The 24,530-nt window shown below is 43.4% G+C and overlaps 2 protein-coding genes across 4 annotated transcripts in view; one reads left to right on the top strand and one right to left on the bottom strand.

The window, feature by feature from the left end:
- Nucleotides 1-1,033: 1,033 nt before the first annotated feature.
- Nucleotides 1,034-20,446, top strand: hps3 (HPS3 biogenesis of lysosomal organelles complex 2 subunit 1). Of its 3 annotated transcripts, XM_063200867.1 has the most exons (19): nt 1,034-1,605; nt 1,809-2,348; nt 3,969-4,143; nt 4,541-4,623; nt 4,862-5,084; nt 6,038-6,119; nt 7,427-7,581; nt 8,430-8,531; nt 9,312-9,359; nt 11,026-11,134; nt 11,576-11,760; nt 12,414-12,591; nt 13,244-13,477; nt 14,993-15,181; nt 16,012-16,212; nt 16,914-17,021; nt 17,985-18,191; nt 18,596-18,686; nt 19,036-20,446. In XM_063200867.1, the coding sequence occupies exons 1-19, from the start codon at nt 1,389-1,391 to the stop codon at nt 19,161-19,163; spliced, it is 3,255 nt and encodes a 1,084-aa protein (XP_063056937.1). In that variant the 5' UTR covers nt 1,034-1,388; the 3' UTR covers nt 19,164-20,446. The 3 variants fall into 3 exon arrangements, with proteins under 3 accessions (XP_063056937.1, XP_063056938.1, XP_063056939.1); XM_063200868.1 differs by lacking the exon at nt 9,312-9,359; XM_063200869.1 differs by lacking the exons at nt 8,430-8,531; nt 9,312-9,359.
- cp (ceruloplasmin) overlaps nt 20,446-24,530 on the bottom strand; it is a 17,336-nt gene continuing 13,251 nt past the window's right edge. Inside the window, exons 17-20 of the mRNA XM_063200866.1 lie at nt 23,951-24,170; nt 21,487-21,626; nt 21,037-21,196; nt 20,446-20,637 (exon numbers count right to left, since the gene is read on the bottom strand). Coding sequence (XP_063056936.1) covers nt 20,609-20,637; nt 21,037-21,196; nt 21,487-21,626; nt 23,951-24,170 — 549 coding nt within the window. The 3' untranslated portion in view covers nt 20,446-20,608. The remainder of the gene's footprint in view (nt 20,638-21,036; nt 21,197-21,486; nt 21,627-23,950; nt 24,171-24,530) is intronic.

Genomic DNA, 24,530 nt, shown 5'->3' with positions numbered 1-24,530 from the left:
CCAATGCCTTAGATGACTTTGTCACTGGGCCCGGTCACACCAGTCAACGGCCTGGCTAGACCACAGTCACAAATAATTGTGAATGTGCACAGCAGCACAACTGTTTAGCAACTTTGCTGATTCAAAACATGCACCAACCAAGTGTTAACTACAACCACATTTCCTTCCCCAGATAACACTGTTCCACTTGTGTTTTCTGCATGGGTTGCAAATTAAAATAAAACTTGAGAAGGGTAGATCACTGGAGATAACAGGAGTCTTTAACAATAGAATTTTATATTATATTTATATTATATTATACTGTTCCAGGCATGGGCACACGTCCACGCACACAAACAAACACACACGCATGCGCGCAGGCGCGCACGAGCACGAGCACGAGCACACACACACACACACACACACACACACACACACACACACACACACACACACACACACACACACACACACACACACACACACACACACACACACACACACACACACACAGCCTCATGTTACCCATAAGATTGGTCATTTTGTTGATTTCAAAAGTAAAGATAAACATAAATTCATGGTGCAAGTACAACACTTGCTCATGATATTATGTAGCTGTTACGCCATCTATATCACTGTTCCTAATGAGGTAGATGGACTGTGTGGTTGTTGCTGAAAAAAAATAAAAAAATAAAAAGGGCCCAAAAAATTCCTTACTACAAATTTGATCCAACCAGGGCTGAGTCTGATGAGACAGGTAGGGCCTATACAATGGTCTAATTGGTTACGGTGTAGTTAGGCCTACCTGTGCCTAAAGAAGTATCTACAGAATAATGTTTTGCCTTTTTAAACTTCTACTTTTTTTTTTACTTTGACTTTTTTTGACTTTTGACTTTTCAGAAAATAGAATAGACCTAGGCTACACATCCCATATTGTTGAGGAATCTGTGCGTCCATAAATGCCATGTCAGTAACCAATGAAAAGACCAGACGGCTTATGGACAGATATACCAGCCAAAGGTTACTCGGCAGGGGAGGTGCTCCAACACAGAACACCCAAATCAGGAACTAAACGCACTGTGTAATGTCAAGTGAATCTTTTTGCGCTTAGACAATCTCTAAATGATTGTGTATGCACATGAACTCGTGGGAATTGTTTTCTGTTAAATCGTTCGCTTGTTTTTCCAAGACATGGCGCTGAAGTTAAGAGGCTAATCAACGCGGCGTGTTCTGCCTGTTCATCACAAGACTACCGGACATGTGATATTGATCAGAGTGAAAGTAGTCGTAGCTCCTGGTTGTACGAGCTGCCTGCCTGTGGTGAAGCACAGGAGGACGGAGTGGCTATTTTGACGCGTCTAAATAATGCAGTCTATTCAGGAATTTCAAAGGCTTAAGGTAATACAATAATGGTTCACGTTTATAACTGCCACCCGTTTGCATCCCAGCAAATTGTGCCCACCGAGCAAGAGCCAGGGCTGGTTTGTTGTGGTGGTGATGCGCTTTTCATCGTCGCAGCCGGAGGATGCAAGATCGAAGCATACCAGATGCGAGAGGATGGGTGTCCTCTCATCTGTCGATTTGCTACTATGGGCACAGTCCACAAGATATTACATAGCACCATGGGTAAGCCAAATGCAACTTTATTTTATTTCGAAACTTGTTGGATAGGCATCAGGCAAAAATAAAATATTGTGCCGTTGAAAATGCATGTTTACAAATCTACAATGGAATGGAGTAATAACTAGGCTATGGAATCGTAGTAGAAAGTTATGCATAATTGTAACTCAACAGTTACCTTTGGATAATTTAAGTTTGTATTCTTATAGGTGACTATCTCGTCACCATTGAGGAGAAAAACAAAGCTACTTACCTCCGTGCCTACACCAACTGGCGTTACCAAGCGGCCGAGAAAACCCGAGTGGGTGTCCGGCTTCTGGGCCACTTCCTGCGCGGCTCAGCGTCGATGAGGGGCATCCCCAAGGAACAGATGGAGATCATCGAGATCCCGCTTTTCGAGACCCCTCTCTGCCTAGCCTGCTGCCCAGTCTCCGGAGACCTATTGGTGGGCTGCGCCAAGACCTTGGTGCTGTTCACCCTGCGTCGACAGACGCTGAGCGACCGTCTCTCCGTGCTGGATTTCGAGCGCCTTCTCATCCTCCACACCAAGGGCTGGACGCCCTCGCAGCTGTCTCTGTGCGGGGGCTACGTGGCCATGCATTCAGACCTGGAGGTGTTGGTGCTGCAGCTGGAGAAGCCCCAGTTTGAGATGACGCAGCAGCAGCAGAGCGATGGAGGTGATGGGGAGGGTCACCAGGAGCCGCGACCGAATGCCCTGCTCCCCCAAGACATGCTTTCTGGAGACTCTGGTATGAATCAAAGTGGTTGGACATACTGAGCAGCAGGTACACTGTGATGGAGTGACCATCACTATGCTTATGGGTGTACCCTGACTGTCATGCCAACAAGCCTTGTTCTGGTGTAGCGGTCAGAGCCCCAATTTGGTACCAGTCCGCTTTCCAATGGGGAAGACAGCATGATGGAGTGGCCACCATCACAAGGGTTGTGGGTGCGCTCTGACAGTCAGACCCGACTGGCTCTTTGGCATTACGATCAGAGCATCATTCTGGAACCAGTCCACTTCACTATAGGGGAAGCAGTGTGATGGAGTGACCATCAATAGGACTGTTGGTGCACTCTGACTGTCATGCCAATGAGTCTGTTCTTCGGTGTGGTGCCAATCTGGTTCCAATCTGTGCCTTGAAGGGGAAGGCAGTGAGTGCATTGCAATATGCGACCTTGCCTCCTCCACTTGCCTTTCGTCATGATGACATCACTGACAACAGCTTTATATTTCAATATCTTGCAAAAGCTCAATTGTAGAGTCTTTTTCTCATTTGCAATTGGGATGGTGAATGAAAAACAGTCCCTCAAAAGTTGTTGTGGCTAGGCTGACAGCTGGGAAACTTTTTTTGTTTTCTCCACGGAGGAGGGGCCAGGAGGCGGGACGAGGAGACAAGCGCAAGTGGAGGAGGCAAGGTCGCATATTAAAACTCACTCAGTGTGATGGAGTCACCATCATTAGGGTTATGGGTGCACTCTGACTGTCATGTCAACTTGCCTGGCTCTTTGGTGTAGTGCTCAGAGCCCCCAGAACCGCAGCAGGTCCGGGTGCGAATCCGGGTGGGGCAATTCTAGCCTTCACTATGCATCTGGAGTAATTTCAGGTCCAACACTTGACCAAGTGTGTGTTAAGTCTGGATGCGGCGGCATAGACCAGGTAGTCAAAACATGCAGTCTAGGACTAGTGGCATGCTGTGTTGGAAATAGTGGTGGTAACACTTTTGAAAAGTGAAAGCGTGAAAGCCCATTGGGAAACTCCAACTCCCATTGTCATTGTGACACAGCACTCCACAGCACACAAGTGAACACTGCACACTGCACACAACGAAATTGCATTTATGCCTCACCCGTGCAAGGGGGCAGCCCTCAGTGGCGCCCCATGGGGAGCAGTGCGGTGGGACGGTACCATGCTCAGGGTACCTCAGTCATGGAGGAGGATTATCATATTAGGTTATCATATTAGCCATTAATACATGTCTAACTGACTGTATATGCGTTTCCTATCCCAAGACATGTGTATTCACATATTTCCTGCTCGTTGTCAGTAAGGCCTTTGATATTGTAATAAGGACCTAGTGGGCCTTTGATTTGATTTTACTTATCAGATGTTACATAGATCACTTATACAGACGGTAATTAGACATGTATTAGTGAGTAACATGTGAATCCTATTCTCAAGTGTGGCAGAAATAGTAATTCTTTATTTAAAGAGGGGGTACCTAAAGCAAGATGACTTCTTCATGTTTACAAAGCATCTGGCCTCTTTAGTCTGACTGTTTTATACTTTTTTTGTAGAAGCACAGTAGGGTCGTGGTATTCTGTGTTGGGGATACTAACTCACCTTTATTTGTTTGACCGTCCTCCAGACATGAAAAAGGGCGGGATGGGCAACCTGGAGCAAGATGACTTCTACATGTTCCCAAAGCATCAGGAGGTGCTGGGAGACCAGGCCAAGGACTGTGGCGTATGTGTCACCCCGGAGTGGACTGGAGCGGAGAATGAGTCTCATTTCAACACCGGGGTGACCTACATCTTGTACAGGTATGTGACCACGCATGGAGATGTTTGTAATATGTAGGTATCATATCATACACCCACATTACTTTTCTGGTTGTATGTAGGCAGTAGGTAGGTATGTTCTATTTTATGACTGTCTAAATTCGGGATGTGAAACCCGGGCCTGCGGGCCAACTCGGGCCCATGAAATGGTTTTAGAGATAATCAAATGTGTATTATACGTAGCTCCATTAATTCATGTATAATAACATGACTTGAACACAAAATATGATGTCACAGGAATACACGTATGAGTGGGCCCAGGGCAGTGTAATACACTACAAACGGGAAGAAGATGCTGGCGGAGACTGTGGTAGGCTACTGAAGTGTACTGTGATAATAATGAGTTTTTCATTATTTTGTGAATTTCAACCCCTCACAGGCGCTTTGCTCCTGACTTCTTCCAAGGAAACACAGTGGAGGACACCCACCTGCATTCTCTGCAGCTCTATCCAGTGTTCACAAGTAAACACTTGTCTGTCATCATGGTTAAGTCAGTCAAATCATCCACTCAACCATTCACTGTACAATTCTACCTGTCTAGCTCACCATCATTGCACTTGTCTGTCTGCCTGCCTTTCTCTCCCCCTCTCTCTCTCTCTCTCTCTCTCTCTCTCTCTCTCTCTCTCTCTCTCTCTCTTTCTCTCTCTCTCTCTCTCTCTCTGGCTCTCTCTCTCTCCATGGTGTGTGTTTTCATGTTCAGGTAAGCTAGGATCTGCTGATGAGGCCAAGGGTAAGGGTAAGCGTGGGCCTGATGGCGAGGCCACCCCCCCTGAGCCGTCCTGCATCTTCTGCTTCTTCTCTCTGCCCAACACTGGCTACGTGTACAGCCTCAAGGGCTCCGTAGAGCTGGTGTCAGCCTACCAGTATCCCGAGAAGGCCCAGCAAGCCGTGATCAGCGGCCACTTTCTCCACGTCATCACCAAGTAAGACTCAAGTACAAGCACTCTGTATCTGGGCCGTTGACAGCTTTTGTCGGGCCTAGGACAAAGTCATCTGAAAGGCTCTTCCAATCCAATACAGTCTAATGCAGTGATTCTCAACTGGTGGGCCGGGACCCAAAAGCGGATCGCGGAGGGTTCCTGGGTGGGTCACGGAGCTGTGATGTAATGCAGCACTAAAAATGACTATGTCGAAGACAGTGAAACATGGTTAATAGGCCTTTTCCTTTCCACTACTTCATAAGACACATTGTATATCAGCATACAATGCAAACAATAATGCTCATTATGAAATGCATGATAATATTTTGTATTATTATTGGAAGAATCTGACGGTGCGACACACAGTTTGGGTCACAACATATTGACCACAGGAAATTGTGGGTCTCAAGACTATTCCAGTTGAGAACCACTGGTCTAATGCAAAATTAATGCTGGTCCCTTCTCTTCCTGAGGCCTGAACAACTAACCCCTATTGGCTTGCCTGCTTTACATAAGGGGTTTAGGGGCTTAGATGCAGATGTGGTGTAATGGGTATGGGTTTGATGCAAGCTGTGGATGTAGCAAAGAATTAACCCATTTTAACCTAAGATGCCAACAAAAAACGCCTGCCCGTTTTGGGAAAAGTTGCCCTCAGCCTATAAAACATGAATATTTATTACTTATCTCCCTTACATTACAATTATCTCCCTTCCCTGTTAACAATGTTTTCTTTATTTCGACATTGTTTACAGTCTAGATGACTCGTAGCTCACTGCTTCAGCAACAACTGATAGAACTGTAGAATCGAAGTTATAATATATATATATATAATTAAACACAACTCAACACATTGCTAAATTTTTCTAATACTTAACAGTGCAACTTTTTACAAATATTGGTACACCGAATGTTCTCTTACCTGTCTATCTGTCCCCCTCCCTGTTTCTCTGTCCCAGGAATGCTCTCCAGTGTTACTCTGTGCGTTGCAGTGCAGTAGCCGCCAGGGCTGAGGACCCCTACATTGACACCACAATGAAGGTACATTTTGCCTGCTGCTCTATGCTCTACATTTATGTTTATGTTACTTCAATGAGTCTTGCTTCAGGGATGCAAAATTAATTTTAGTATCAACTGACAAAGTGAATATCGTATTGAATGTCAAAGTCAAAGTGTACTTTATTGTCAAAGATTTATGTAACAGGCGTTAACACAGAAAATCAAAATAGCATTTGACTAGACTCCAATGTGCAGCTAAGCTAAACATATTGATAAAGATACTGACAATAATTAACAAAATTGTATATAATACTCTATATTGTATATCGTGTCGTAGGTACTTTATGGCATTTTTCAGAACAGACAAGGCAGGTTGCTTGTGTTGTCCTTCTGGTGGTCTTTCTTATTGTCTTGTGATGCCTTTCATAACCACAACCCACATTCCTCTGTAGGTTAGTGGAGCAGAGATACCTTATCAGTCCAGAAGTAAATTAACCCTTTAGTGCAGAGCCTATGTTATAACTTTAGCTATAACCTGTCACCAAAATAGTGATCGCTATGTCTTAATCTGATACTTATGGCTTTCTGTAATGTCATAGCAATGTTGTTATGATGTAGTTGAGTATTTTCAGCAAATACTGAATAGGCCCGCTGGCAATGGCAACCCCATCTGCAGTAAGAGGCTACGGAACGTGGTCATTCAAGATTTAGGCACTTTAGCTGGTTCGGTATTCAGACACAGAAAGCAGAGAGTAATGTGTAATAGTAGGTATTACTTCACATAACTACATGTGTAATTACGATAAAAATGGGTAGATGGTACATTTGAGACAGCATACAGAATTCAGCTACATGTAGCTCCTGCTACATGCAGTATTCAGGTGCATCCTGTTGACTTGTGACCTGTTAAATTGTTTTGACCGTCTAGCTCCATTAACCCCTCCCAGTTGTTTAAAGCAAAAGCAGGTCACCTTCTTCAGTAAGCTTTGGTTTAAATGTCACCAGGATGAAATTGGGCTCATGCTGAATCTGTCTGGGCCAGGGTCACCACCCTAACAATTGTCACAGAATTTGTGCCATGTATAGTAGTCAGTAGAGGTATGCAGCCGAAACTGAAGGACCAATGTCTCCTGGATGTGTGTGTTGATACCAGTCCTGATTAGATTAGGAGGTCTGAGTTACTGTGTTTGTGTGTGTGTGTGTGTGTGTGTGTGTGTGTGTGTGTGTGTGTGTGTGTGTGTGTGTGTGTGTGTGTGTGTGTGTGTGTGTGTGTGTGTGTGTGTGTGTGTGTGTGTGTGTGTGTGTGTGTGTGTGTGTGTGTCTTGTTGTTTGTGTGTCTTGTTGTTTAGGCTTGCCCTCCTTTCTCCATGGAGATTTGTGCGTTGCGCATCCAGCTCTTCATTGGTCTGAAGGGCCTTTGGCACGACAATAACCACATTGTGCTGCTGACCGCTGCTGACGTGGAGGACAAGGAGGAGGTGGAGAGAGCAGCCAAGAAAAGCTTGTAGGTCACCTTCACCTCAACTCGCCTTTCTGAGTTCAGACAACACTAAGCTGTTGGTTTTTTATTTTCAACTTTAGTAGACATAAATCCCAGAGAGCATCCATTACATTTGCATTTAAATTGCTGTGTGTAACTATAATTCAAGTGCAATGGATGGTGTGCGGGAATTTTGGCTACAACATCCAACGCACCCGTAATCACTGCAAAACTGTTTGGTTCGTTTATCAACATGTCGCTTGATTCTGATGCATCCTGGTGCAGTTGGCCTGTTTATAACTTTAAAAAGTAAACGGTCATAGTTTTAAAAGTAAACAGAGTATAATTGCAAATGGGAGAAGCGGGATAACTGCCATCAGCGAGACAGCAGCCAAGAACATTGTTGCTTGAAAAATAGGAAGTGCTACCCATAGCAACGGAATGAAGTGCAGTGGTTTAATCTACTTTCTGACAAAGCCTTAGACCAGCAAAGTAGGCCTAATAAAATAATATTATTTAAATGCTGGATTGCGGGATAGCGGTGTTCAGGCTGTCCCAATATCAAGGGAAAATGTACTTGGCGGAAGGGAACAGCCCTTCTGTTGCACCGTCAGCCTGTTCTACGCCTCTGCCACGTCCATTATTTCCCTTGATATCGGGACACCTCGTCAGCCGCTATCCCTTACTTGAAGCGGATGGGTGTAGAGCCCTTTAGAGAGTGGCATGACGTCATAGCACCTCAATGTATACTGTATACTGTATACTGGGTTCCCACTTCAGAATATTTCCACTTTATTTTTTTTTCTGTATCACATTTGTGTATGGATCTTTCCCTTTACCTCGTTGTTAATTGTTCACAATATTTGTTTTAGAGAAACAAAAGAAAACAAAACTCTAGCGGGGATTTTGCTAGCGGTAGGTATAGAGCCGTCCAGCAACCCTGCGCTGGAGAGCCTCCTGTCCAAGTCCTTCCTGTAAGTCCCACGGCCTCACCGTCTGTCCCACGTAGTGTGTACACCCGTCCCCAGAGCCCAATCCTCCCACCTCGCCCATCCCCTTATCGTCTCTCAAGCCCCAACCCTCAGAAGCTTCAACCCTCTAAAACTCTCCCTTAACTGTGACTCCCTGAAGTGTGAACCATTAACAGTGTGTGAACTAACCCAGGTGTGAACAAGCATTATTTGTGGTGTTCTGCACTGTATAGTATAATTCATCAGAAGTGTGCACCGAGTGGTCCAGTGAACTTTGAAGTTTTTTCCCCCCTGGACATTCTTGCTAGCGCTAGTCATGTGATGGTTTTCATCCCCTATGACCCGTATTCATCTGACTGAGAGACTTTAGCACACTGAGCTCATACCAGACATATTGCAAGGAGGAGGGAGAGGAAACACCGAGTTTAAAACTTCACTCTGGCTTAACAGGGGAAAACCTGCCAATGAATGAAAAGGCCTTCTGTTTTAGCCTGCCATATCACATGATATTCATCTCAGACGGGCAAACAGAATGAAATGAATGAATGAGATGGAGTACTCAAAGAGTTCATAATATACAATATACAATATATACAATATACATATAATATAATATACAATATGATATAATATACAATATACAATATATATACAATAGTATATGGTGCACTACTTTTTATGTGTGGTGCTGTGAGTCTCCTCAATGGTATGGTATGGTGTGGTGTGGTGTGGTATTGCTTGTGATATCCTAAGTGGTATTGCCTATGTGTCTATGGATTGCAGTGAAGCACACAAACGAATCATGGACACATTGAAATCAGCGCCAGTAAGGTCAGTGGGCCAATGTGTTTGCGTGCACAAGTGTGTGTGTATGTGCAGGGTGCGATTTGACAGAAAAAGAAAGGGGAGTACGGTATAGATTTAAAGAATTATCAATGGGGTTGCATTAGACCATTATTAAAATCATGTACAAAAATTGGAGATATCAAAACCAGAAGGGGGAAACCCCCCCCCATCCCCACTTACAAATCGCGCTCTGTGTGTGTGTGTGTGTGTGTGTGTGTGTGTGTGTGTGTGTGTGTGTGTGTGCGTGCGTGCGTTTGAAAAAGAGTCCGAGCTGCAAAGTAACATATCGCTCTGTTTCTGTTTCTGAGTTTCTGTTTGCTCCCAATAACCACACACACACACACACACACACACACACACACACACACACACACACACACACACACACACACACACACACACACACACACACACACACACACACACACACACACACACACACACACACTAATACCTTTACATTACTAAACTTCTGCAATCATGCATTACTTTAGGTTTTTTTTTACATGCAAACAATTATTATTGTCAATCAACCACCTTGGTTTGGTAATTGGTTAGTATTTCAGTATAGTTCTGTTTATTTTGGATGTAACACACAAGAGCTTTGATTAGCCATTTTCTTATATTAATTATTTTGTTGACATAGTATCTAGTTGTTAGACAAGGTCTGTGTGGAGGTCGCCTGGTAGGTCTACGAAAACTCACATGATCTTAATCTGATTTGCCAGTGTTAATCTGTTGCAATACTTTAGCATTAGATGGCGATTTGGCATATGTAAGACCACAGTGCCTACTCTGAATGGGTTTTGATCAGTCCCCCCCAAAGCTACACTCACAAATAGGAAAACAGCTTGTCTATCCCCATAACTAAAACTAATCTTTAGTAAACGTGTTGTCTTTCAATCCAAGTCAGTCAGATGAGACTGTGAGATGTAGTCACTATTATCTTTCCTCAAGTAGAGATGTATAAAGCAGAAGCAGACGTGAAGGGAAAGTAAAAATCCCAATTAGGTGCTCACTAAGTTCAGGGGAATAACTGGTGTAACAACTATGTAGAATAATTTACTGGTGTTGTACAAACGTACTTACATCATGAATTAACTTCTTAACAATATTATTTTGGCTTTTATTTATCTATTGTGGACAGGACAGGACAGTGAGAGTGTGACAGCAAATGAGAAGGAAAGACAGATGGGAAGGATTGGGTCAATGAGCTCCGGTCGGAATTGAACCCAGATCCCAGTACTGTTACAACACCTTAGACCACTGAGCCTCTGCACCCCCACGGATTAATGTCTACTTCTACTTTATACACTTCTGTCCTCAAGAGATGAGCGTTCAAGACAGGCTGGATAGTGATACATCTGATTTGTAACATGATACTGGTTAGTGAAAGGTCTGGACTGAGTTTCCCAAAAACATATAAGTAATACTTACGCTTAAGTAGTACTAAAGTATGGGGCAATATATCACATCACTGAAAGTTCTCATACTTAAGTATTAATTAGACTTAAGTCCTACTTCAGAGTTTTTGGGAAACGCAGCCCTGATTAGTGAAATGAGGCTTATTAATGAGACGTCTGATTCGTTACATGAGACTCATTAGTGATACACGTCTGCTCTCTTCTTGTGTTTGTCCGTGCTACTGCAGCTCCAGGAAGACCTCGGTCACCAAGCCCAAGGAGCCGGTGGAGAGCGACCACGGCTGGAATCTCTATGTGGTCAACACCGTGCCCAGCCTCACCCTCTACAGAGAGATGGTAATCACATTTGATTTGACAGATTTTTATGATCATTGCACATGTAGGGATGCAGTGTAACGAAACACAGTTAAGCATTTAATCAGAAGTATAGCATGTATAGTTGCAATAGAAGTGCAACAATAAGTACAGAGAGTGTAATGGAACGTCTCTGATATTACATATGCGGTCCAAGGTCATTTCCTGGCCCTGCTCCATCTATTTATCCATTTATCCATCTATTTATGCATTTCCTTTGTACATAATAAAGCCAAAAAGCCCAATAAATACTTTTAAAAGAAGTTGAACTGGAAGTGCAACAATGTGTGAAGTACTATGTACAGAGTAAATGTAGTCATTCAATAGATATGGTAGGTAGAGGTGGATATAGATTCGGTGTGTGCAAAATATGTACAGAACAATGCCATCTGATGTGTGCGTGCGTGATGGTCTGTGTCGTAGGTGGAGTACAGTAAGAAGTATGAGATGTCGGACCCGTTCTCCCTGAGCTGCATCCACCTGCTGAGCGAGGCCCACCTGCTGCTGCTGGCCTCCCTGCTGGAGCCCAAGGCCGACCCGGCCCAGAGGAAGGAGATCCAGCAGGCCTACAAGGAGAACTGTGCCCAGCTCGCAGACTGCTACAGCAGGTAGCACAATACTGAACCACTCACAAACAATGCGGCCCTCCCTTCCTGACATTTCCTCTCTACCTAGTAGAGATGCACCGGATCCTGATTTTTAGGATCCGGAACTGGATACCGGATCCTACGAAAGGGTTGAAACACATAGCCTACTCGCACACGTGGACCCTTTTTATCACGTTGGCTCAAACTATTTTCACTGAAAAGCCTCGGCTACCGGATCCTGGATCCTGGAACCGGATCCGGATCCTGTGAAAAACCCTATTATCCTGCCGGATCCGGAGCATCTCTACTACCTAGTGATCCATTAAAAAACTTGTATTAATATGGTTACTATTAATATGGTTTACAAAATAACAGAATGGGGAGTATGTATTTTGAGCCACTGGGACATTTTAAACATGGCATGAGTGTGTTTGTTGCACTTAGTGTGCAGTAGCAGTAATCAGATAAGGGGGATGTTGGTGTGGTGCCATTTAGGTATTATTCCTGTTGCTTTTCTGTCTTCAAACTATTTGACAGGGGTCCTCTCAATGTATTTTGATAGCAGCTTCATTGCACATTTCAGCTGGGGGCCGTAGGCAATTGGCTAGTTTGCTTGCCTGGTTGTAACAGGCCTAACCCAACTGTATGTGTGTTTTGTGACGTCTGCTCGGCAGGTTTGACAACAGGGACTGCCACCTGGCGCTGCCCTACTACCGGATGTCTGGGCTGTCGGTGACGGAGGTCATCAAGAGGAACATGCCGCTGCCCGGCTGCCCGCCGGAGTTCGGCAAGGGCTTCATGTTCTTCCTCAGGCACACGCTGGACGAAGAGGACACGGAGGCCTTCACTCAGGTAGATGCCCTGAACTTTGTCCCGAAGATTGTAACTTTAAATGGACACTGAGTAAACATGGTGTGAAGCCTGCTCCCAGCAATTATGGAGCTAAATGGCTCAAAAGGTGGAGAGGGACAGGTAGAAGGACGTGGGGGTTCAGCCAGGTACAGTAAGTACAAATGTAGAGCTAGGAGGAAATGGAGGAGTTCAATCAGTTTGGAACTCAGAGAGGAGCAGTTAGGAGGACATGGAGCAACAGGCATGCCTTTTGAGTGGCCATAAAAATAGGTATATAAATGCTAATGATAATATAGTAATAGATACTTTACTGCACATGGTACGTCTCAGAGAGCTCTCCAGTTTGTTTATGTTATTGCTGACATGGCATGTCAAAACACACACACGCACCACACACACACACACACACACACACACACAAGACAGAGCGATCTGTTACTTTCCAGCTCTGACTCTTTTTCAAATGCGTGCGTGCACACACACACACACACACACACACACACACACACACACACACACACACACACACACACACACACACACACACACACACACACACACACACACACACACACACACACACACACACACACTCATCCTTCCTCCTCCTCCTCCTCCTCCTCCTCCTCTTCTGCTTCTGCCGCCCCACCAGGAGACGGCCAACACGGTGCTGGACATCTTCAGCGTGGCGGAGCCGGCCCAGCTGCCCCACGTGCTGAGCAGCCCCTACATGCTGAGCTGCGAGCCTGCCTTGGCGCTGGCCCACCTGGAGCGCCTGGAGGCCGCCGGCGCCCCCTCCGTCACCCTCATGCTGGCCAAGGCCTCCCTGGCCCTCCGCATGGGGGACACGCAGCTGTACCAACAGCAGATGGAGAGCCACGCCGAGGTGAGGACGGACGGAGCGCGCATAGTCCAGTAAATATGTCTGAGAGTAGTCAGATGGAGAGCCATGCCGACCAATGTGAGGATGGAAATGCAGCAAATGCAGTAAATGTGTCTGAGAGTAGTCAGATGGAGAGCCATGGCGAGGTTAGGACAGAACACACTGTGCATTTGGGGACTGTTTTTAAGTTTTAGTTCAACAGTTCTGACTCTCAAAGCTGGATTCCAAAAAATGTTGAAATGAATGAAACCCCTTTGAGGTGCTCTTTAGATGGACGGATTCAGGGAACATGCCAGATCCTTGTATTTTTTAACCGTCTCACTGATATCAGACATCAATCAATATTTTTTGCAGTGTTAATCCAAAACTTAAAGAGCAGGACTCACTTTAAATGTTGGAAGAGTAAACATCTGTGTGAAATTTAACATGGTAAAGTTCACTGTGTACATTTGAAATTACATTTTAAATTGAGCATTGCTCAAAAAGTTGTTCAAGGTCAAGGTCAAGGTAAACTTTATTATCCCTCAGGGGGAAACTCAAGTGGTCAACATTTCACATCTCCTCAGGACATACTACAACACATAGACAGTAGACGCTGGACATACCACATTAAAATAAATAAGGGATAAGAGCATTTGATGTAAAATGAAATAACAATAACAATAAGTAAAAACAATAGAAGTAGAACCAGTGCTGTGTAAAAATAGATAAAATGCATTAAATAAATTAAGCCAGGTGAGCGAACTAAAGTGCTGAAGTTGCTTTGGACTTGCTGTTATATAGACTGATCGCTGTGGGTACAAATTACTTTTGGTATCTTACTGTCCTGATTGTTCTTTGCAGGAGTCTGTCATTTAACCTAGTACTCTTTAAAAACTTTGGGTAGAGGGGATGTGTAGGGTCAGTTAAAATTTGGTCCATCTTTCTTAAAATAAGCTCATTGTACAACTCAACTGCAGATGTCTGGTCAACACCAATCACTCTGCTGGCCGATTTGATGATGCGCTGCAATTTTTTTTGGTCCTGCACATACATATTGCCATAGACACAGATAAGTCCAAATGATAAAATACTTTGTAAAAGTGATTGGTAAAATAATTGAAGAATACTGCGGTCTAGTTTAAAATCTTTGAGCTTCCTTAAAAAGAACATTCTCTGTTGCAACTTCTTACATTTGTTTTGTGCACATTGATTAAAAGACATTCTGTCGTCCATCTCAATCCCTAGGTACTTATATGATGCAACCCACATGTTCCATGTGTACAGTGCTACCATATCTACAGAAGGACAACTCCCTGTGGAAATTACGTCCCTGCCTTCTTGCAGCCTTATATTACAGTGGATTCACATTGTGTGTGTGTGTGTGTGTGTGTGTGTGTGTGTGTGTGTGTGTGTGTGTGTGTGTGTGTGTGTGTGTGTGTGTGTGTGTGTGTGTGTGTGTGTGTGTGTGTGTGTGTGTGTGTGTGTGTGTGTGTGTGTGTGTGTGTGTGTGTGTGTGTTTCTCCCTCTGGCTGTCAGATGCTACACATGTACGGCTTCATCGAGGAGCCCAAGCTACTGCTGCTGGGTCGGGGGGAGGCCGTGACGCCCACCCCTCTGGCGCGTCACCTGCGCCACAACGCCCAGGAGGGGCTCCTGGTGGCCGCCGCCGTGGCCCTGCACGAGAACAGCAAGGTCAAGCTGGAGGAGGCGGACTTCTTCTTCCAGGTGAGAACGTGGACTGTATTAGGAATCTAGGTGTACTGTGTACACTGTGAGGACTGGCAAATGGGAAATGGTATTGTATATGTATTGTGTGCTGTAGTTATTTGGATGAGGAAGTTCTTATTAAGCTGGAGGATGCTGACTTCTTCTTTCAGGGAAGAACGGTCTAGTGTAACAGTAATGTAGCCATATACATAATGTTGTGGGCTGATCAATAGGAAGTTACATTGTGTATCAATTTACTGTGATTATTTGCATGAGGAAGTTCTTATTAAGCCGGCGGAGGCTGAGGTCTTTTTCCAGGTTAGAAGGTGCAATCAAGGACAAAGACATTAACGACTCTGCATAAAATACACTCAGTATATTTATCTATTTAGATAATGGTCGATTCTCTATATACAGTGTTACCTGGAACCTGAATTTCCCCTTGGGGATAAATACAGTTTATATCTATCTCTATCTAGACAAATACAGTATTTCCTTGGATACAGTTCTAGAGAGAGCTTCTTTTATTTACAAATATCTTCAGCTGTGGTTGTCAAAGGCAGATAATGTTAATTTTACTCAGTGTAACATCTTCAGAGGTAATTTGACACAATATTAACAATGTGAATGTGAATATTTACCACTGGCATCTAGGACTGAGTGGGCAGGTAATTGTCTTATTATAGAATTAAATTACACTCTGGCCACCTGCAGAATTAAACGCTGACGTTTTACTCCATGGGTAGAGTAATTTGACTGCCACAGTGTTACAAATACTCTTTGTGGATTTATTTAAGTTTATTCTTAAATATTGCCACCCCATTTTCCATGATGTTCTTGCTCTCCAGGAGCTGTGCAAGGAGGCCAGAGAGGGGCCGGGCGCCTGTACCCCCCAGCTGCTCGTGGACTTCTGGGAGGCTCTGCTGGTGGCCTCCTCCCAAGACGCCATCATCCAGGAGCTGCTGTTCCGCCTCACCTCCGTCTACGTGGACCGCATCACCCGCCGCCAGCCACCCTCCGCCAAGCCGCTCAAGACTGCCGACGACCTGGTGAGCTACGACTGGCACTGACTAATTTTCCCAACTGAAAAATTATTTCCTTTTAGACACTTCTTCAGCCTACACATGCATGTGTATTTCTATGATAACTCATGTGACAGTGTGTCTTTTTTTTCTTCTTTTGTTTGACAACCACATGAACAAATTTCTACCTAAATGCTAATGGCTATGTCATAACCTGTTACTTACCGTAAAATACTCTTGGTAATGTCACAGCAATGTTGTAGTTTTCTGCAAACACTCAGTGGGATCACTGGCTGTCCCATCTGCCTGAAAGGGCTTAAGGCTAAGATCCATATCGCTTCGGTCAGGAGGCCTATACACAGTTCAGGTCATTTGGGATGATAGTATCCCGATGCAGACAAACGTAGACCATTAAGATCCCATAATAATACTTGATGGTGATGTAAAGTGTACTATAGTTCAGGCATGATACGTTTCACTGGAAATAAAGGCGACATGATATCTGGGGTGGAGTTCTTGAAACCATAGTTGCTAACTATGATAGCTACTTTGTTGTTTGCAGTGCAATTACCCTCAATTGGCAACTACCCAAATTACTAACTTGCTAGCAACTACGATTTCAGAAAACACAACCCTGGTCACTGACATAGTGCAAACGTTGCATTTGCCAAATCTGGATTGAAGTTTTTACTCATTCAGCTATGTGTCTTTTGGCCCTTTTTCTTTAGATAAACTCATGTGTCCATTACGGAGAGCTCTACCCCTGGGTGACCATTCTCACGCCAGCTCACCTGCGCAGGGCACAGAGCTATCACGAGGACCTTCAGAAGCTTCAGGTAACTATGGGAGCCCAGACACCCATTGATGCACACCATGCAGCTGTTAATAGAAAGATAAGGATATTTGGGTTTCAGGAAGAAGAAATCCAAGCATGAACCTTAAAAAATCGACTTTTATAAATCCTCTCAACCTCATACTATCAAGGACCATGTTTGATGCCTTCATCATCTTAGCTATGACCTGAAAGTTAGATGTCCTGTGAATTGAACTGTGAACATGTTAACATGTACAGTACATGGGGGGCTGTGGAATATGGAATTGAAAACAAAAAGTAAATCCAAAATAAATCACGAAACGATCAAGTTCATTGACGTAGATAAGGTCGTCTAAATAGTGATATTTGATTGCAGCAGTATGGCCAGGGCAGGCAGTGCTACGTATGTCCTGATCGCTCATGAGTTTTGATCAGTACATTTAAGTATCTCTCCCATGGCAGAAGTGTGTTTGACATACTAGCATTTTTGGGGGGAAATCATAGAGAAATGGCAGGTTTACATTAGTAACACATGCCTGCTCTGATACGGGTATCTGTTTCATAGGGCCTCTCTGAGAATTTAGCTAAACTGAACAAAAACGCATCGAGACTACGAAGGTCAGCAGCTTTGGAGACGATGTGCCGTACTGTGTCTTACTTTGCATCACTTTTTCTCGTGTGTGTGTGTGTGTGTGTGTGTGTGTGTGTGTGTGTGTGTGTGTGTGTGTGTGTGTGTGTGTGTGTGTGTGTGTGTGTGTGTGTGTGTGTGTGTGTGTGTGTGTCTGCTAAAGCTGCTGTCTGTGCTTGTGTGCTGGAACAGTGTCCCCTGTCTAGCTGACCCTATCTATAGAGCAAGTGTTCAGGTCTGGTTGGCCAAGAGGCATGGGGAGGTTCGGTTCGGTTCAACTTCCAGTGTGGCTCTGCTGACAGTGAGCAATGTACCCAAGTTCCTTTTTGTCCCTGTGTGTGTGTGATCCGTCCACAGTCTCTCTTGTGTGGTCCCACGCTTGACGTCCCCTCCATCCTGCCCCTGCTGAAGCTGCTTCCCGACTCGGACAACGCTGGGCTGAGCATCCACGTGCTGGTGGGCACGCGCCTGGGCCACACAGAGCGCTCCATAGAGCGGCTACTGGACCGCTGCCCACAGGCCATCATCTCATTCGCCCACGATGAGCTCAAGAGCACCAAAATGGTGACCGTGAAAAACCTTTTGCTCTCACTGTACAGTAGCTAGGGCTGCCAAATGTGACCGATGATTTCCAGCCCAGTAAATGCTACAAAACCACATTATTGGAGGCACTAAATCCCAATTTTAATGGCCATAGATGTGCAGAAAAACACCCAATCTGGCAACGCTGACTGTTGCCCTGTATCACTGATGCATGCAGTGTAGCATCTACTGTATCTGTTGATTTTGTTACGCGTGATTGATTTGCACCTTACAAGGCACAGGGATCATGCAACTGCATTTTTTACCCCTTTGATCTTAACCTCCTGTTTGAAATTGATTTGGTTTGCCTGATCTGGCATGTGTCAAACATAATAAAGGGACCTGGACAGTACAGTAGTTGATGTTGTTTTTGTTGTTGTTGCTAGGCGCTATGGTGGCAGAAGCTGTTTCCTGAGCTGTGTGCCAGAACCAGGGCGTCGGGAGACGAGAACAGCATCTTACTGACAGCACTGAAAGGTGTGTGGCCTGGAGCCTTGGCTTTAAGTGTTTCATGGTGTTCATGCTGGGATGGTGAAGGACAGGCGTTTCTTATCCTTTGAGTCTCAGGTTACTCCCTGCTTGAAGAAGGAAAGTGGGCTTGACATATGATACTCATTGACACGGTTGATGTGATTAGTTCTGTACATTTTCCTAAGATGTGAAGCCATATCTGATGTAAGAGTATATTGTTGAAATTGTAGGAGCTGAAGCATGGTTGCGGTCAGACCACATGTTATACCATTTTTGATTAATGTTTTGTACTCATCTTTTTCCAGCCTTTCTCTATAATTTTGTTTTTTTCTTTCCATTTCCCTGGTGTAAACAGAGACACTAGTTGTGGTTGCCATGGAGCTGAATCCCTTGGAATTCCTGGAATTGTTGCCAGACGACGGCACGGCAGCATTCTTCCTGCCTCACCTGTTGGAGTGCAGTCAGCGCCACCTGATGACATGAGTCACACTGACCCCTGCTGTCTGGGAGACACCAGCGCTGGCTGGACAAGCACATCCTGACTGACCCCCCGACACACAGGATACATGATCGCTCACTGTTTCTCAATGACTCAATCAGTGGCCATCACTTTTACCAAAACACTACAAGCCTTTTTTTAGACAATCAATCCACAGAGACTCTGTGGTTTCCATGCTGCTTATTGAGGCTGTCTTTGTCTAGTATATGGTATATGCTTTAAATATAAGCTTTACACAACTCGACATGTAATTGTTAAGGGGAGTCTAAGGGCCTCCGCACACCGTTTCCGACAGCACTGCGGAGCTCTATCGGTTCCGACAATTTTGGTTAATAACACCCCCACCCCCCACACTGCTGCAGACGTGCTATACGTAATGAATGGTCCGTTTCATTACAGCAGAGCATGGATAATCAATGGGCGGCGACAAAATACAATTCTTTCCTAATCAGCTGCCAACATCTGCGCCGGTGTGCGGGGTTGTATTGAAAACAGTGGAATCGAACTTTGGCAGAGCAGTGCTGCGCACTTTGTCGGAACCAGTGTGCAGAGGCCCCTAACGTCTCATCCAATTAGAATGACGGCTTATTATGAGGTCATAAAGTAAGTTTGAAAAAATGGAGGCCAAATACAGTTGAAACTAGACAAACTGTGGATGCTGTACTGAGTTTGGGGTTGGGCTCTCCTTGCTAATCTTGTACCCTTATATGCTGTGGATTTATTTAAACTTTCTATCTAATCAACTTTGACAATCTTAAGTTATGCTATTTTGTTATTTGTTTGAATAAATATTATACATGCATCCATGTGTGGAGAATACGTTACTGGTGTTTACATAAATGGAGATGTGTGGCAATTGTTTTAGCTTCTGAGCTGTAAAAACAGTACAATGTCCTCAACGAACCTTCACTTTGCCACTGTGGGTGAGCCTCAAAAAATTCTCTGAGGAACCATGCAAGAACCTTAACGTTCCTCCAAGAACTAATTGGTGCCCCCACAGAATTGAAGCACCTACTCTATAACGTTGGCTCGTCAGTGGACTCAGTGGTTCTCCCACAATGTCGACTGCAGAGCTTTTCCCATTTTTCACAGAGTATCGGAGCCATGCCCTTTCCCATTCAGCTGTGATGTGTGTAATGACGGCATGTGTAATGTCATGTGAGGTAGCAATAAAGTTTCACATCCTCTTTCAACTTCCTCCTCAGCACACACGCTTCACCAACCTCACTGTACACCTGAAGATTCAGATACTGCACACTCTCTCTCTCTCTCTCTCTTCCTCTGAGGTTTATTTGAATGTGCCAGAAAGATACTTTATGTACAGTAGTGTTTATTAGAAAGTGAGCATGAAGGAAGTTGTGTGTAGCAGTGTAGAAACTTTTGCGGTAGCAGTGTACATGGGGGACGTCTTTCTGTGAGGTTACTGTCTTCAGCGCCCGAAAATTCCCTTCTTCTTCTCTGTAGATAAAGAGTATCAACAGTTAGCACCAGTCAGGTTTCACCCTATCTATCTATCTATCTATCTATCTATCTATCTATCTATCTATCTATCTATCTATCTATCTATCTATCTATCTATCTATCTATCTATCTATCTATCTATCTATCTATCTATCTATCTACCTATCTATCTATCTATCTAATATATTCTATAGTGCTACCTTGAACCCAAATTTCCTCTATCTATCTATCTATCTATCTATCTATCTATCTATCTATCTATCTATCTATCTATCTATCTATCTATCTATCTATCTATCTATCTATCTATCTATACTGAATGCCATAAATAATTTCGTTTGAGTTGTAAACAGCTCAACAGCTCGTAATCCAATAAACTACGTTTCCCAGACTCACCCTTCTCCTTAACCGTGTAAGTGGTCTCCATGCCGGCCATGAGGTGGTCGGTGACGTGGCAGTGCAGCATCCAGGTGCCCGGGTACAGCGGCCTCATGTCGATGGTTTGGAAAGTGCCGGGGAACAGCTCGAAGACGTCTGCGCGGTGGCTGCCTTCCATCTGGGAAGGAATACAGAACACAGGGGTCCCACATTATTACAAGTGGCGGCGGTGGTGTCTGTGTACAGTCCCTCTTAGCCTAGTGCCTAGGTCCTTCTTTCCACTGTACGTGTTCAAGTCACAGTGCAAACATTACTGTGTGTGTGTGTGGGGGGGGTGTATGAGGGACCAATAGATACAATACATTACTCATTCTGGCCTTCTCACATACAAATAGGTAGGTGCATGTGCACAAAATAGAAACATTGTCATTTTGGTCTGTCCCCAGTCAGGGCAGCAATGTACTGTACCTTGTACTCAAAGCTGTGGCCGTGGAAGTGAGCGGTGTGGATGTCCACCTCATTTCCCATGCCCATCAGGTACCAGTACACCTTGTCGCCCACCTCCATGCTCAGGCCCTTCAGGTTGCCGTACATCAGCCCATTGATACCTGTGGATGCCCCAAAATGGACATGCTAGTCAATATGGGTAGATGACGTGACGTGAACATTTTGCTGTCACAGGCTCTTAAAATTAAGTAAATTCATGCTTTCGAAATTGTCAATGTTTTAAATGATCAAACTAGTGTCCATGTTGTGAAAACGTAATATGTAATAAAACCAGAGTTTAAATAAGTATACTTAATTTTGAGTCAAATGCAACATTTGTCCTATGGTGTGACTGTCACAAGCCTGGTTCTAAATGTAATAACATTTTTAAATGAATAATCAAAGCTCAGTCATTTCTCTAAACAATCCTGGCATGTTTTTCAAGGTGTCTGTTTTGGAAAGTGGCAATGTTTAATTTTTTTCCAATTTTTCTGAGACCATATGGACTTATAAAACTTTGTCACAGAAAACAATATCCTGTGGTGTGACATCACATTTTTGGGTAATTCTGTGAATAATTATCTATTGTTGAAGCTCCAGCTGTTCTTAAATTGTGACTTCAGACCCTTAAGAAGCCAATACCAAGGGTGGATTTTAGTTTTTTCTCTCAGAGTTCTTCAATCAATCAATTACGTTTTGCTACCACAAGATGTATTAGTGTTCTAGTACTTTGGTGTGACAGACATAAAATACATTTTGACAATACTGTATATTCTTATATTTTTTCTTATGTTTATGTATGCAAATGCATCTTACTAAAGGTGAAATTGTATTTCATTTGGCAATGACATGGCTTTAAATTAACTCAAAAGCTCAAAAGTCCTATGGTGTGATGGTAAAAGTCCTATGGTGTGACACTTTGGAGTATCACACCAAAGGACAAACAGGTCACACCAAAGGACTAGATATCTGTGAAATAGCTTTTAAAACAACTGGTAGTACATTTTTTGTTTGTTTTGTTGTTTGACTAGATAGCCTACATATTGTGTATTCAAATTACTTATTCCTTTATTGGCCATTAGAATTTATACTTTGATGCATTGTTGATGAATATTTGCTGTTGATTTTAGATACTGTCAAAGGATATAAAATGTCATTAATGGTGCTTTGAAACCATATAATATAACAGTAACAGTGAAGGAAAGATGAGTGAGAGAGTACAGAGAAGTATAGATGAATAAAGTATGCTGCGGAGAGCTCAATATATAGCATAAATGTGCTTCCCAGCTTCAGATACCAAACAGGCACTGGCCACTACACACTACAGGTTCAATGGTGTGACAGTCATAGCATACCTACAAAGAGGGTGAGGTGTGATGGTCATGCCAAGGTCACACTTCAGTATGAGTCTTATGAGCTCTGCAGGTTACATTTAATGACCTCATGGTTGTCATTAAGTGTTAAGATAGGCTGATAAGCTATGACTCAAAGACTTATAAGTGCAAAGTGTAGGTCCATATTGACTACAACATTACATTATGATCAAAAGACAAAATAATCATGTTGATACATTTGTTTCTGGCTCAGTTTTGCATTTCTGTCCTTTAGCGTGACATGAATGTCCTACGGTGTGACATTTTTTAAATGCTCAAATATTTGTTTGGACTTAACAATATTTTTGATAAACACTGAATATTGCATTAGGGAAGAACAAATTATCATCCCTGAAAAGTTAGTATAAATTCGGACAATTTTGAAAATTTTAAAAGAAAGATATCCCTGTATTTCCTCGAAGGTTTCTAATAAGCTCACCTCTAATGGGGAAAAAATACTTAAATGGTAATTTCTCATTTAATTAACACTTTAAAAAATTGCAATAAATATGAAGAGTGTAACAATGTTCATAAAACTCCATCAAGCCATTTCTACATTACTTAATATATTTATTTCTTAACGTCACACCAAAGGACATATTTTCAGCAAATTGCTTTATCAACGTAAATAAATAATCAATTAATAGACCTACATTGTGACCACTTGGATTTTTTTGAAAGATCAATTGCTGCACTACGTAGACATGTACTTTTTTCCCTCATAAACAATGTTTTGTGAAAAAAATGTTTTTTGCAGCCTATCTGTCATCTACCCATTTATCAAGTAGGAGAACTCTCACAGACAGCAGCGGTCCGTTCTACCCATTTGAGTGCTTTAGGTAACATATACTATAGACATGGGGCCTTTTTAAATTACTTTAGCTATTATTAACCATGGTGGGGCTGACCGTTTTTATGTTGTTGCCCAGCAACAGTGCTCAAAAAGTCATCATCGGTACCCTCACATTAGGGTTAAGGCTTCAAAAGTTTCTTGATTTCTTTTTTAGGCAATGTGTACGGTAGTCTCTAAACCACTATCTCTTTCCAGAATATACTGACAGTATGAAACACACCATGCATCTTGTTGCTCTCGATAAAATTTTCATCTTCCTTCAGTCTGGCGCTGGGATTTCTGATGTGGGTTTTGATGTTCTCGTCCAGGTACCAGGACTGGTTCTCATCGAACACCATGAAGAGAAGGGCAAACTCCTCAATCTCCTTCTTCAGGCCAAATGTCCTCGCCCAGCTCGTTTTGCATATCACCAGTGGACCGATCAAACCACTGTAAAGGTCCTTAGGGAACAAAATATAAAGAATACCAGTATCAATCATACAAAAATAAGATAAGCAACAATCTTATAAATCTTATATTCTGACCTTGAAACAACATTTTGCCTTTGGCCCTAGATTCATGCTGCTATGTTCACGCAGGAGCCACATTTTCTAATTGACCCTGGAACAACATTAATTAACCCTGGAATAACACTTGTTACAAATGACTTTTAATCGTGATGTGTCCTAAGAGCAGAAAAAAACACAATTTATTACAGACACGGCAAATCTCCCCAAAGCAGACTTCTTGACACTTCCCTCTAACTTGAAACCCAACTCTGACTGTGCATGTTTTCAAATACAGTAACTCTTTCTGAGAGG

The sequence above is a fragment of the Engraulis encrasicolus genome, chromosome 6, assembly GCF_034702125.1.
Source record: "Engraulis encrasicolus isolate BLACKSEA-1 chromosome 6, IST_EnEncr_1.0, whole genome shotgun sequence".
Classification (NCBI taxonomy): Eukaryota; Metazoa; Chordata; class Actinopteri; order Clupeiformes; family Engraulidae; genus Engraulis; species Engraulis encrasicolus.
This window is presented reverse-complemented; position numbering and strand designations above follow the sequence as displayed.